We start from the raw sequence: 14,074 nt of genomic DNA on the forward strand, positions 1-14,074 counted from the left end.
GCTCCTGCAGGCTCTTCCTCCAGCTCGTTATCTGTACTGAGATACGAGCCTATAGTTGGAGAGCTGGATGAAGTGTCAATGGAGTAGAAGTGCGATGATTATTATACTCCTATTCCATTGAAAACTACAGGTTTATCTGCTGCAGTGACAGACGGAACTTGTAGTTCTTTAATTTACAAATGTAGGTGAATGAGTGACACGGCTGTGTGGGCAGAGTCCTGCACAGCCGCACCACTTTCAAAAGTGACACCTGCTGCGGGGGAGAAGAACCCCCATATACTGCATCGGGTAGGGGCATTCTGGGGTTAGGGAGGGGGTCCACTTGGCACCATGTTGCATGTTACACCTTTAATACTCATGTTACATGGTGTAAAAGATGGCGTTCGCATTGAAACAGGAAGTAATGCCTGCAACTGAGGCTGCATCATGTACAAAATATAGAAATTAAGTTTAAAAACTGTAGATTGCCTTTAATATAGACAATCCTTTTTTAATTTGCCATGTCGCTACGTTTTCCTAATGTGAGTTGTTACCTCAATATAAATATTAACAGGAAAATTCTATAAGCTCATAAAGGGCAGTGTAGAAAAGAAGAAAACGATTTACCGTACTTTGTGCTTTTCATTAGGGTTTCTTTCAGTGCCCTTACCTGTTCAAGAATCATTTCTAGTTTTATTCTTTTTTGTATTATTTTTGTTTTCCTTTTTCCTATAACACAGGGACATAAAAACAGAAATGTTTCAGATTATTTAGGTGTCTTTAAAAAAACGTAATTTTTGTCTGATGGTGATGGGTAAAGGGTTTCTTTTTCAACTCTTTCACGTTTTATTGACAGATTATTACTACAATTCACAGAGCATAAGATAGCTTTTTTTGAACAACATTAAAATATGTTGATTAAACGCATGCATGTGATCGTTGTGTGTATTTTCTGGTAATAAGTAGAACTTGGGAGTCAGAATAAAATTATGGATGCCCAGCATCATCTTACTAAGGGCTAATGATAGAAATATTTTGGTTCCCAATGATTTCAAATGAGATTTATTTGTTATTTGTTTGTTTTTATCTTAATGCAGCAGAGCGGTTATGATACATGTATGTAATTAATATTTTTATGTCTGTAGGTCCCTGTGCAATGCTGTAAATCTCTATACATTAACATGCAGTAAATGTCCCGAGAATTGCACCTATGTCCTTATGAGCAGTAAGATCACGTTCCTGCTGGAGCTCCTCATACAACAGTTGACGGTAGGTAAACAGAACCCTTCCAAATGGAGCAAAATTTATTTTCATTTCCTAAATTTCACACTAAACAGCAGTTTGCATGTTTGTCTATTCCAGCGTATTATACATATATTTTGGACAGATAGGGTTTTAATTTGGTAATAAAGTTGGAAAAATATATGTCACATCTTGGGTTTCAATTGTTAAAAAAAAAGGCAATGTTTGAAAACAAAACATTTTACAGTAATGTTTCTCAACTCAAGTTTTACATAAGTGACACAGGCCCAGATTTATACCCCAAAATGTAATACAAAATATGACTACAAGGATATGACATTTTTATGATTTTTTCATAATGTAGTTGACTGGTAAAGCAGGGGGGGGGCTTCGGGGAACACCTGCAACTAGAGACTTGCTGGGACCTATGGTCCGCTCTGGAACGCCGATTCGTCAGAAGACCCCAAGAACATGGACTTCTCTGTGTGAGCGTTGCCAAGAATGGACTTTTCCCAAAGAGACTTCACCTGTGCAGGTAACCTGGGAAAGTTAGGTTTAGTTAGATGAAAGATGTTATTGTATGTTATACATATTGTGCCAAGTTTACATTAAAAGTTGATTCAACTGCTCAGATCCTGGTCTGAAGTTTCTCAAGGGATGCATACGAGGGCTTGGCGTATTACTAAATAACTTGGGTCCATAACCACAATATGGAGCATGTGTAACATTACTAAGACAAAGGTTCATTCAACAAGACAATAAGGAAGAGGTAGTTGCCATGAGTAATCACAAGGAGGAACAGCAACCAGTCGTTGGTGTGGTACCTGGTAAGGTGACAAGTCCTCCAGGTAGGAGGATGGTTCTGCCTCCATAGCTGTCCATCTCTGCCAGTCCTGGGAGTGAACTAACGTTATGGAGACCTATGGCCTGGCCACCATGTACATGCAGAGAGGAGTTAAGTGAAAGCACTCATGAGGTCCACACTATGTGCTCGGCAGGACCCCATTCTGTTACTGAGAGTAAGGTAACAGAGGTACGCTGACTGGTGGAGTGGACAGAGACTCTGCTTATCCCACCAAGTGCAACACATACATCAGTACAAGTGGACATAGGCTGAAGCAGCTTAAGGAGGAACTCTGTATTTTGGATACTGCACACATGTTGCTCATCTGAGTTGAGGGGCCGCCTGAATGTTTGACTCTTCATATGACCGTGGCTCCCGCCTGGTCCCGGGCATTGGTTATCATGCCTTCAGGCAAAGTATTACTTTTATTATTATTATTATTGAGCAAGGCTTGATAACCCCATTCAACTCCTGGTTTAGATCAAAGAACCCACTTCGGGGTAGGCCTCTCAAGTGACCCTTGCTTAGTGCCCAACAAGGAGGGAAAACATGGATGTGATGACCACCCTGTCATCCTACACTTACACACACACTTACATGACTGAGGCTGTACACATATCAGGAACATCAGTGTTTGCTGGGACCTGGTAGTTAATTGGGGTGTACTTTTTTTTTTTTTATTATTTATTTTACTTATTGTTTTTTTATTTTTTTACACTCTTGTTAATGGTGTGTGCGGATGAGGTCAACAGGCACATAATCCTGCCTCCTATGCACTCATGTAGCAATAGATTATTATTATTAGGAATGCTTACCTTCACATTCCAATATGTTCCGGTCACCAGCGCTTCCTCCGCTTTGACGTGGGAGAGGAACATAATCAGTTTGTGGCGTTACCCTTCGGTCTCCCCTCTGCTCCTTGGGTCTTCACAAAAGTGTTAGCCCCAGTGTTAACCTTGTTACACCAACAGGGGATCACAGTACTGGGCTATTTGGACGACCTCCATCTGCGAGCAGAGTCTCCTACTGCTCTGGAGGAAAACCCTTGAAATCACCATACAAACTCGGACCGAGTTTGGCTGCATTCTGAATTTTCAGAAGTCTGCTCTGGTTTCAGCCACAAAGCTGGACTATCTTTGTCTGAATCTGAAATCGGCCTTTCTCCTTCCTCTGGGCAAACTCCAGAAATTCCAGGCTGCAAATCGTCTCATGTCCATGTAACGCTCCGGCGTTTGTTTAGTGAACTGGATTTGCAGCTGCAGAATTTCCACTCAGTAGTCGTGTAGAGATGTGTTGAATCACCATATCCAACTCTCCAGACTCATCATTGTGGCCCAGCCTGCCTCAGCATGCAAATATACAGACACTCAGATAAGATGTTCCTGGAGTGATAGGTTGTATACGATAGTATAGAGGTGATGTGCTGAAAGGACAGGCGTGAGTAGTGATAGCAATGATAGGCACTCAATAGTAATGTTCAGGAGTGTTAGCAGATGGTGATAGATAGTATGCAGATAGGTTAGCAATCATGTACAAATAACAGGTGGTAGGGGACAGCAGATGAAGTGTACAGGAATTGCTAACTCAGTGCAAGGATATAGATGGTAGTAGACTCAAGAGCTAGCAATCTATGTAACAGTGCAGATGATAGAAATAGTAATGCATAGATAGCAACAGTCTTTAGTATGCAAGAGTAGATAGTGTAAGTTGATAGGAAGGAATCCCCTGTGGGGTACTTATCACTAGTTGGTTTAGAGAGATGAGGGGTCCGGTAATGAGATAAGGATCAGGTAGCGAGATACAGGATCAGTAGCGAGATACAGGATCAAGTAGAGAGACTCCGGTCTATCCAGATACTGGGGAAATAGCTGGAGGCTTCGGCAGCGTCAGACAAGGCTGTATAACAAGCGGTAGGATCAGGTAGCGAGATACAAGATCAGAAAGTGAGATACAAGATCAAGTAGCGTCAGGTATAGCTGCATACAGGTGGCTTGCACGAACCCCTTGTGAGTGAAAGCCGGCGATTGAAATAGCCGCTCAGAGCGGCGCCTAGTGATGACGTCATTCCGGCTTAAAGAGATAGGCAGGTATATGCGTTCCACCTAGCTGAAAAGGTGGGACGCAATGCAGAAGAAATGGGCTGGAAGGGTACCGAAGGTACCAGAATCTTACAGTACCCCCCCCCTTAAGGCCGGCTCCGGAAGGCCTATAGCACTGGTCTCTCCGGGTATTTGGAGTGGAACCTTCGTATAAGCCTGGGAGCGTGAACGTCAGAAGTATCCAACCAGGTGTCGTCTTGGGGTCCATAGTTTTTCCATCTTATGAGATATTGGAGTTTCCCTCTGTGGATACGAGAATCCAAAATCTCCTTAATCTCAAATTCTTCTCCGCCCTCAACTTGTACTGGAGGTGGAGGCGAGATGGTAGGTCTTATTCCTTGGTTGGGAACATGTGGTTTCAGTAGCGACACGTGAAAGATGGGGTGTATTTTAAGATCTGCCGGTAAGGTGAGTTGAACTGCAGCTCTCCCAATGAGCTTCTCAATTGGGAAAGGTCCTAGAAACAAAGGCCCAAGCTTCTTACTGGGGATCTTTAACCTTAAGTTTTTTGTAGATAGCCAAACGAGATCCCCAATAGCATATTGAGGAGAAGGTCTTCTACGGAGGTCGTACTACCTTTTTTGTTGGCTATGAGCATGTGAGATGGTGGTGTTAAGTAAACCCAGAGAGTCTTTTATTTGGGTAAGATAGTCAGAGGCTACTGGGTTAATTGATGGCAGGATGCGTGGTGGAAGAAGTGTGGGATGAAACCCATAGTTTAGGTAGAATGGACTTTGCTTAGTAGTACTGTGGGTTGCGTTATTGTAAGCAAATTCTGCCAGTGGGAGGAGGTCCACCCAATCATCCTGTAGGTATGAGGTGTAGCAACGCAAATATTGTTCAATGCACTGGTTGACTCTTTCAGTTTGTCCATTGGTCTGAGGGTGGTAGGGAGAAGTAAGTTTTCCCTCAATTCGTAGTATATGACATAGAGCTTGCCAAAACTTGGAGATGAACTGTGAACCTCGGTCAGATAAAAGAGTCTTTGGAATTCCATGTAGCTTGAACACATGTTTCACTAGTAATTCCGCTGTTTCCTTAGATGAAGGTAGTCTGCGAATAGAAATGAAATGTGCCATCTTTGTCAGATGGTCCACTGACACTAGAATGGTAGTAAATCCTTTGGAAGGTGGTAATTCTACTATAAAGTCTAAGGACACAACTTCCCATGGAACTTTGGGTATTGGTAGACTGCAAAGTAGACCAGATGGTTTTGTAGTGTCAATTTTGGACCTTGCACAGATGTCACATGAGGAAACAAATTTTTGTACAGACGTCTTCATATCAGGCCACCAAAATTGCCTGGTGAGCAAATTGAATGTCTTAGTCATACCCATATGTCCTGCCATGGGTACGTCATGTGATAATTCCAAGATCTTGGTACGCATACCAGGAGGTATGTAGAGTTTGTCGTTAAAGTAGAGGAAGCCTTCTGCATCAGCACTTAGTTGTGGTGGTGGTGAATCCAGTCCTATACTGTGCAGAATCTCTTCCTTCAAGGAACGAACAACACCAATAATACGGTCATGGGGTATTATAGGAAGTGAAGGGATTTCGGCGCAGTTATCTTCGGTTAGCCGTGATAGCGCATCCGCTTTTTTGTTTTTGTCTGCAGGCATGTAGGTCACTAGGAAGTTGAATCTTAGGAAGAATAATGACCAACGTACCTGCCGGTGGGAAAGAGTCTTGTTGGTCTGAAGGTATTGGAGATTCTTATGATCTGTATGGGCTCAGAAGTAGAGTCAGTCAGGAGGGAGCAGAGGACTGAAGGCAGCTGTAGGGTCAGCAGCGACAGTAGGTCCACAATGTCAATTGGCAGGTCTGTGCGGGAAAATCTCAGACCAAACAGGAATAAACATAACCGCCAATTGCGCTTAACTTCCGTAAAACTAAGAGGGGTATATGCTAATGCCAGGAGCCTAGCTAATAAAATGGATGAGTTGGAAATATTGGTACATGAGGAGGACATAGACCTTGTGGGAATAACAGAGACTTGGTTCGACCCCTCACATGACTGGCTGGCCAATATCCAAGGGTATTCGGTGTACCGGAAGGACAGGGTAGGAAAAAGAGGGGGAGGGGTATGTCTCTATGTCAAGAACAATATAAAGGTGATAGAAAGGAGTGACATTACGGATGGGATGAGCATGGATTTAGAATCTGTGTGGGTTGAACTCCATAGGGAAGGAGAAAAGGGGAAAGTAATTGTGGGGGTTTGCTATAGGCCACCTAACCAAGGGGAGGAGGTAGAGCTGGAATTCTTAGCACTAATGAGTAAAGTGGCAAATCATATTGGGGGACTTCAATTATCCCGACATTGACTGGGACGAGGGGACTACACACTCACAGAAGGCATGCCTATTCATGGAAACCTTACTGGATAATTACATGTCACAGTTGGTGGATTCTCCGACTAGAGAAAATGCAGTCCTGGATCTATTGATCACTAATGACCCAGACCTAATCTTGCAGGTAGGAGTCCAGGACAACCTGGGCTCTAGCGATCACAGGATGATCACATTTAGTATAAATAACAATATAACAAGGCAAGTGGGGAACATAAGAACCCTAAACTTCAGAAGGGCAAACTTTCCAAAATTGTACTCATTGATGGAAAGGGTAAACTGGGACCAAACCCTGGGATCCCTGACCACAGAGGAAAAATGGGAATGCTTTAGGAACATATTGGGCAAAGGCATCTTGCAGTGCATTCCTATGGGAAATAAATTTAGAAGAGACAAAGCCAAACCTGGCTGGTTAAACCGTAGCGTCAAAAAACTTATTAGGGGAAAAAAATTGGCCTTCAAGAAGTATAAATCAGAGGGCACAGTATCAACTTTCGAGCAATACAAGGAGGCAAATAAGAAAAGTAAACAAGAAATCAAGATGGCTAAAATCAACTTTGAGAGACAAATAGCGGAGGATAGTAAAAAAAAAACCAAAGAAATTCATTAAATATATCAACAGCAAAAAAACTAGGGCAGAGCATATTGCACACATAATTAACAATGATGAGAGGATGGTTACAGAGGACACTGAAAAAGCAACCGTGCTGAATGCTTTTTTCTCGTCAGTCTTTACACAGGAAACGGAGGGGTACACTGACCATGACTGTTTGGTTAGTAGTAATACACAGGACTTGCCACTATGGCTAACAGAGGGTGAAATCAGGGAAAGGCTGGATAAACTCAACACAAACAAATCACCAGGCCCGGATGGCGTACATCCGAGAGTACTCAAGGAACTCAGTAAGGTTATATTCAGACCACTGTTCCTGATCTTTGCTGACAGTATTAGGACAGGAGATGTACCAGGGGATTGGAAGAAAGCTAACGTGATTCCGATATTCAAAAAGGGCCAGAGGCATATCCCGGGAAATTATAGGCCTGTCAGTTTGACATCAATAGTATGTAAACTTCTGGAGGGGATGATAAGGGACTATATCGTAGAGTTTGCTAAAGACAACAACATCATCAGCAGTAATCAGCACGGGTTTACAAATGGGCGTTCTTGTCAAACCAATCTATTAACATTCTACGAGGAGGTGAGCTGTGAGCTAGATAGGGGCAGACCAGTGGATGTGGTGTACTTGGATTTCGCTAAGGCGTTTGATACAGTTCCCCACAAGCGCTTAATTTATAAAATAAGGTCTGCAGGTATCGACAGCAGGGTTTGCTCTTGGATACGGAATTGGCTTAAAGGGCGTGTCCAAAGAGTGGTAATAAACAGCGCATACTCAGACTGGTCTGAGGTAGTAAGCGGGGTGCCCCAGGGCTCAGTCCTGGGACCAACCTTGTTCAATTTATTCATAAACAACATTGAGGTCGGGATCAGTAGTTCGATATCAGTTTTTGCAGATGACACAAAATTGGCCAGAGCAATAACTGCACAGCATGAAGCAGATATCCTACAGAATGACCTGGACAAAATTACAGAGTGGGCAACGACATGGCAAATGAGGTTTAACGTGAAGAAGTGTAAGGTTTTGCACTTGGGGACTAAAAACATAAAAGCACAATACACGTTAGGAGGGGAACCCTTGGGGGAATCGAAAATGGAGAAGGATCTGGGAGTCTTGGTTGATGATAGATTAGGCAACAGCATGCAATGTCAAGCGGCAGCTGCCAAAGCCAGCAGAATATTAGCATGCATAAAGAAAGGGATGTATTCCAGAGATAAGACTATAATCCTTCCACTTTATAAAACTCTGGTCCGACCGCATCTGGAGTATTCTGTCCAGTTCTGGTCGCCAGTCCTCAGGAGGGATGTGTTGGAGCTGGAGAGAGTCCAGAGAAGGGCAACTAAACTAATTAGGGGATTGGAGGACCTTGACTATGAAGAGCGTCTACAATCGCTCGATTTATTCTCCCTGGAGAAGAGACGTCTGAGGGGGGACATGATAGCAATTTATAAATATCTTAATGGGGATCCCATATTAGAAAAAAAGCTGTTCATTCGAAGGGATTGCATGAGGACTCGAGGGCATACAATGCGATTAGAGGAGAAGCGTTTTAACCTCAGGCAATGTGGGGGGTTCTTTACTGTTAGGGCTACAAGATTGTGGAATTCTCTACCACAAGAGGTGGTTTCTGTGGGTAGTATGGTGGCTTTCAAAAGACTCTTAGACTTACATCTCAAGGATCAGAACATTCAGGGGTATGTGAGATGATTACAGCCACACACACCTACACAGGTTGAACTGGATGGACTATTGTCTTTATTCAACCTCACCTACTATGTATGTAACTATGTATATATGAGTATTGGCAATCGAGTACCTTCAAGTAAATGTCGCCAATTTTCTAGTGCCAGTTTTATGGCAAGCAACTCTTTTTCACCCACTGGGTAATTCACCTCTGGGCTACTTAGTGATTTAGAGAAAAAAGCAACTGGGTGGAGTGGTGAAGTATTCGTTGGTCGTTGGGAAAGAACTGCTCCTACAGCCATATTTGACGCATCTACCTCCAGGATGTATTGGAGGGATGGGTCTGGATGGCGTAGTATGGGAGCAGAAGTGAAGCTTGATTTTAACAAGCGGAAAGCTTTATTTGCTTCTTCAGACCATTTGAATGGTTTCTTTACACTTGTAAGTTGTGTGAGCGGTCTCACAATAGAAGAGAAGTTCTTGATGAACTTCCTATAGAAGTTTGAAAATCCAAGGAATCGTTGTAATGCCTTACGAGTTATTGGTACAGGCCAATCCAGTATACACGATATCTTGCTCATATCCATCTTGATACCGTTCTTAGATATGATGTATCCTAGGAATATTACTTCTTCCTTATGAAATAGGCATTTTTTCAATTTTACGTATAAATTGTGTGCGAGTAATCTGGATAGCACAAGTCTTACATGTCTTACATGTTCGGACAAGGACTGAGAATAAATGAGTATATCATCCAGATATACCACAACACAAACATCAAGTAAGTCTCTGAAGATGTAATTTATGAATCGCTGAAATGCTGCGGGAGCATTACACAACCCAAAAGGCATCACTAGATATTCGAATAATCCGTATCTGGTTCTGAATGCCGTCTTCCACTCATCCCCATTACGGATTCGGATGAGGTTGTATGCCCCTTTTAGGTCCAATTTTGAAAAGTAGGTAGCTCCGCGCACTTGTTCAATGAGTTCGGGAATGAGAGGTAAAGGATAGCGATCCTTTATCGTAATGGTATTTAATTGCCTATAGTCAATAATAGGCCTGAGACTTAAATCCTTATTGTGGACAAAGAAAAGTCCTGCAGCTGTGGAAGAAGTAGAGGGTCTAATAAACCCTTTCGCTAAATTCTCATCCAAGTATTCCTTGAGATGAGAAAGTTCATCCTGAGAAAGAGGATAAACATGACCGAAAGGTAGTTTACTATTAGGGAGTAGATCAATAGAACAATCGTAGTCCCTATGGGGAGGCAATACTTGAGCATTTTTCTCCAGGAAGACTTCTGATAGATCCTGATAACATGGTGGTGGTGAAATTTCATCTGACACCATGGACAGGATTTTTTTATATGATTGGAGGTTACACTTGGTCTCGCAGTAGTGAGAGGGGGAAGGTTAGAGTCCGTGTTTTCTAAACAATGGTTGGTTGATGTATGTGTAACCAGGGAAGTCCCAAAATAATGGGGAAATGTGGTGATGGTAATACATCAAAAGTGGTGGTCTCAGCAAGAGACTCGTTAGCAGTAGCAAGGAGTGCTTGTGTCTGATTGGTAATTGGACCAGAAGATAACGGAATACCGTTAATAAAACTAACAGAGACAGGTTTAGATTTTGAAATAATAGGTATTTTATTTAAAGCAACAAAACTAGTGTCAATGTAGTTCCCACAAGATCCTGTGTCGATCATAGCCTTGGTGGTGATCCTATTGTGGTCCCACTGTAAGGTCAAATGAATAAAAAGATAGGGATTAGAAAAAGAAGTCGTTAATCCCCCCAGCAAGACATGTGAACACTCACCCTCTTTATTGCGGACAAGGGGACAGACGCTTATCAAATGATCCGGGGAGGCGCAGTACAGATTTTCAGATCTTCTCCTGGCTCGTTCAGTAGACGATAATGGTGGGCGTATGGTTCCTACCTCCATAGGAGTAGGGTCAACGGGCGAAACCCGAGAAGGATTGGATAATGGTACTCCCATTTTCTCAGCCTTTCTTTCTCGCAGTCGCCTGTCAATATTAATGCTGAGTTGTATCACATGAGTGGCTAATTCTGCTGAATCCATTTTTTTTCCTGGTTCGTGCAATCTGTAACGCTCCGGCGTTTGTTTAGTGAACTGGATTTGCAGCTGCAGAATTTCCACTCAGTAGTCGTGTAGAGATGTGTTGAATCACCATATCCAACTCTCCAGACTCATCATTGTGGCCCAGCCTGCCTCAGCATGCAAATATACAGACACTCAGATAAGATGTTCCTGGAGTGATAGGTTGTATACGATAGTATAGAGGTGATGTGCTGAAAGGACATCAGCACATCACCTCTATACTATGTGAGTAGTGATAGCAATGATAGGCACTCAATAGTAATGTTCAGGAGTGTTAGCAGATGGTGATAGATAGTATGCAGATAGATAAGCAATCATGTACAAATAACAGGTGGTAGGGGACAGCAGATGAAGTGTACAGGAATTGCTAACTCAGTGCAAGGATATAGATGGTAGTAGACTCAAGAGCTAGCAATCTATGTAACAGTGCAGATGATAGAAATAGTAATGCATAGATAGCAACAGTCTTTAGTATGCAAGAGTAGATAGTGTAAGTTGATAGGAAGGAATCCCCTGTGGGGTACTTATCACTAGTTGGTTTAGAGAGATGAGGGGTCCGGTAATGAGATAAGGATCAGGTAGCGAGATACAGGATCAGTAGCAAGATGCAGGATCAAGTAGAGAGACTCCGTCAGACAAGGCTGTATAACAAGCGGTAGGATCAGGTAGCGAGATACAAGATCAGAAAGTGAGATACAGGATCAGGTAGCGAGATACAAGATCAAGTAGCGTCAGGTATAGCTGCATACAGGTGGCTTGCACGAACCCCTTGTGAGTGAAAGCCGGCGATTGAAATAGCCGCTCAGAGCGGCGCCTAGTGATGACGTCATTCCGGCTTAAAGAGATAGGCAGGTATATGCGTTCCACCTAGCTGAAAAGGAGGGACGCAATGCAGAAGAAATGGGCTGGAAGGGTACCGAAGGTACCAGAATCTTACAGTCCAGCAGATGGTCATCCCTCCGGAATTGCATGTGGGTGCTGGGCCTGATGGCAGGCGGATTACCTCATTCGGCAGGCGTTGGACCAAGGGGAGTGGTCCGTTTATCCCCAGTTTTGTCTCCGGTGGGGCATCCCCGAGGTGGATCTGTTGGCGTCTCAGCTCAACAGAAATGTGCAGAGGTCTGTGGCTCGGTCGTGGGATGCTCTGGCGGATGCCGCAGATGTGCTGGTAACCCCGTGAGGTCAGTATCCTCTGATTTACGCCTTCCCTCCTCTCAAGCTTCTGCCAAGACATCTACGCAGGATCTAGGCAGAAGGGATCCGGTCATCTTAGTGGCTCCGGACTGGCCTCACCGGGCTTGGTATGCCGATCTGGAGAGGCTGGTCACCGGCGTTCCTTGGAAGCTTCCTCTCAGACAGGATTTGCTGTCCCAAGGAACAATCTTCCACTCTGCTTTACAGTCGCTGGATTTGACAGCTTGGCTGTTGAATGCCAGGTGCTGATGGATAGCAATTTATCTGAGTCGGTAATTCCAACGCTGTTAAAAGCTAGGGAATCTACTTCTAAGAAGATCTACCATCGTACATGGAAGACGTACATTGCGTGGTGTGAGTCTCTTGAGGTTCATCCTCGCTCCTTCTTGTTGGCTCAGATCTTGACCTTCCTTCAACGGGGGCTTGAACAGAAATTGGCCTTGAGTACCATCAAGGGCCAGGTGTCGGCTTTGGCGGTCTTCTTCCAACAACCATTGGCCACACACTCCCTGGTGGGTACCTTTCTTCAAGGGGTCCAACATTTGGTTCCCCCAGTGTGGTCTCGGTTGCCGCCTTGGGACCTCAATTTGGTGCTTTCGGTCCTCCAGAAGCCTCCCTTTGAGAGTCTTCGGGAGATTCCCTTGCTTATACTGTCTCAGAAGGTGGCTTAATTGGTGGCTATCGCCTCTGCATGCAGGGTGTTGGAACTGGCGGTGTTATCCCTGACGTTTACCTTTCCTTAGTGATTCACAGAGATAAGGTGGTTCTTCGCCCCTGTCTGTCGTTCCTCCCAAAGGTTTTCTAATTTTCATTTGAATGAAGACATTCTGTTGCCTTCCCTGTGTCCCAGTCCAAAACATCCAAAGGAAATTGCCTTGGATGTGGTCTGGGCAATTAGGTTGTACCTGGCAGCTACAGAGTTTTAGGAAGTCAGTCTCACTATTTGTGCTCACGGATGGGCCTCGTAAAGGGTTGTCCGCTTCCTCTGAGACCATTTCCAGATGGATTAGACAGACGGTTATTCTGGCCTATTTCATCAGGGGTCAGGTTCCTCCTTCCCCTGTCAAGGCGAACTCTACTTGGGCACTTAGTGCCTCCTGGGCCTTCCGTCATGAGGCGTTAGTGACGCAGGTTTGCAGGACAGCCATCTGGTCGTCGGTGCACACTTTCACAAAGTTCTATAAAGTGGATGTGTTGGCATCTACGCATACTTCCTTTGGCCGCAAGGTTTTGCAGGCAGCTTTTTAGAGGACCTGATTCTCTTTGAGGGTGTATTGTTTTTTTTTTCAGGTGGTTTCTTAGCCTTGGGAAATGCTTTAGGACGTCCCAAGGGCCATGAAGATCAGGAGCTGTGTCCGTCAATGAACGAAAGAGAAAATGGGATTTTTAACTTACCGTAACCTCCATTTTTCTGATGTTCATTGACGGGCACAGCACCCACCCCTCTGTAGAGTTGTAATTCTTCTGACACTGCTTGAAACAAAACTGAGTAATTATAGCATAGAGAGGGAGCATACCCACTGGGACTGCCCGTAGGCGTAGCCATATTCTTTTTCTTTCCAGTGTCCCACTCCTGTAGGGGATAATATAACCTAATGGTCATGAAGATCAGGAGCTGTGAACATCAGAGAATTGGATTTTACGGTAAATCAAAAATCCAATTTTTTTTTTGCCACTGCCCTTTAACCTCTTCAGCCCCGGAAGGATTTGCCCCCTTCCTGACCAGGCCCTATTTTGAGATTCGGCACTGCATTAATTTACCGGACAATTGCACGGTCGTACGACACTGTACCCAAATAAAATTGATGTCCTTTTTTTCCCCACAAATAGATCTTTCTTTTGGTGGTATTTGATCACCTTTGCAATTTTTATTTTTTTTGCGCTATAAATAAAAAAAGAGCGACAATTTTGAAAATAAAAACTATATTTTTCACATTCTGCTATATGACATTC

The 14,074-nt window shown here is 43.7% G+C and overlaps 1 protein-coding gene across 2 annotated transcripts in view; it reads left to right on the plus strand.

Annotated features, from left to right (window-relative positions):
* SCAPER (S-phase cyclin A associated protein in the ER) overlaps nt 1-14,074 on the plus strand; it is a 422,169-nt gene that overhangs the window by 284,348 nt on the left and 123,747 nt on the right. For both annotated transcript variants that reach the window (XM_082252843.1, XM_082252842.1), the window contains exon 21: nt 1,125-1,248. In XM_082252843.1, coding sequence (XP_082108969.1) covers nt 1,125-1,248 — 124 coding nt within the window. The remainder of the gene's footprint in view (nt 1-1,124; nt 1,249-14,074) is intronic.

Source organism: Pelophylax lessonae, assembly GCF_965119305.1.
Source record: "Pelophylax lessonae genome assembly, chromosome: 4".
Classification (NCBI taxonomy): domain Eukaryota; kingdom Metazoa; phylum Chordata; class Amphibia; order Anura; family Ranidae; genus Pelophylax; species Pelophylax lessonae.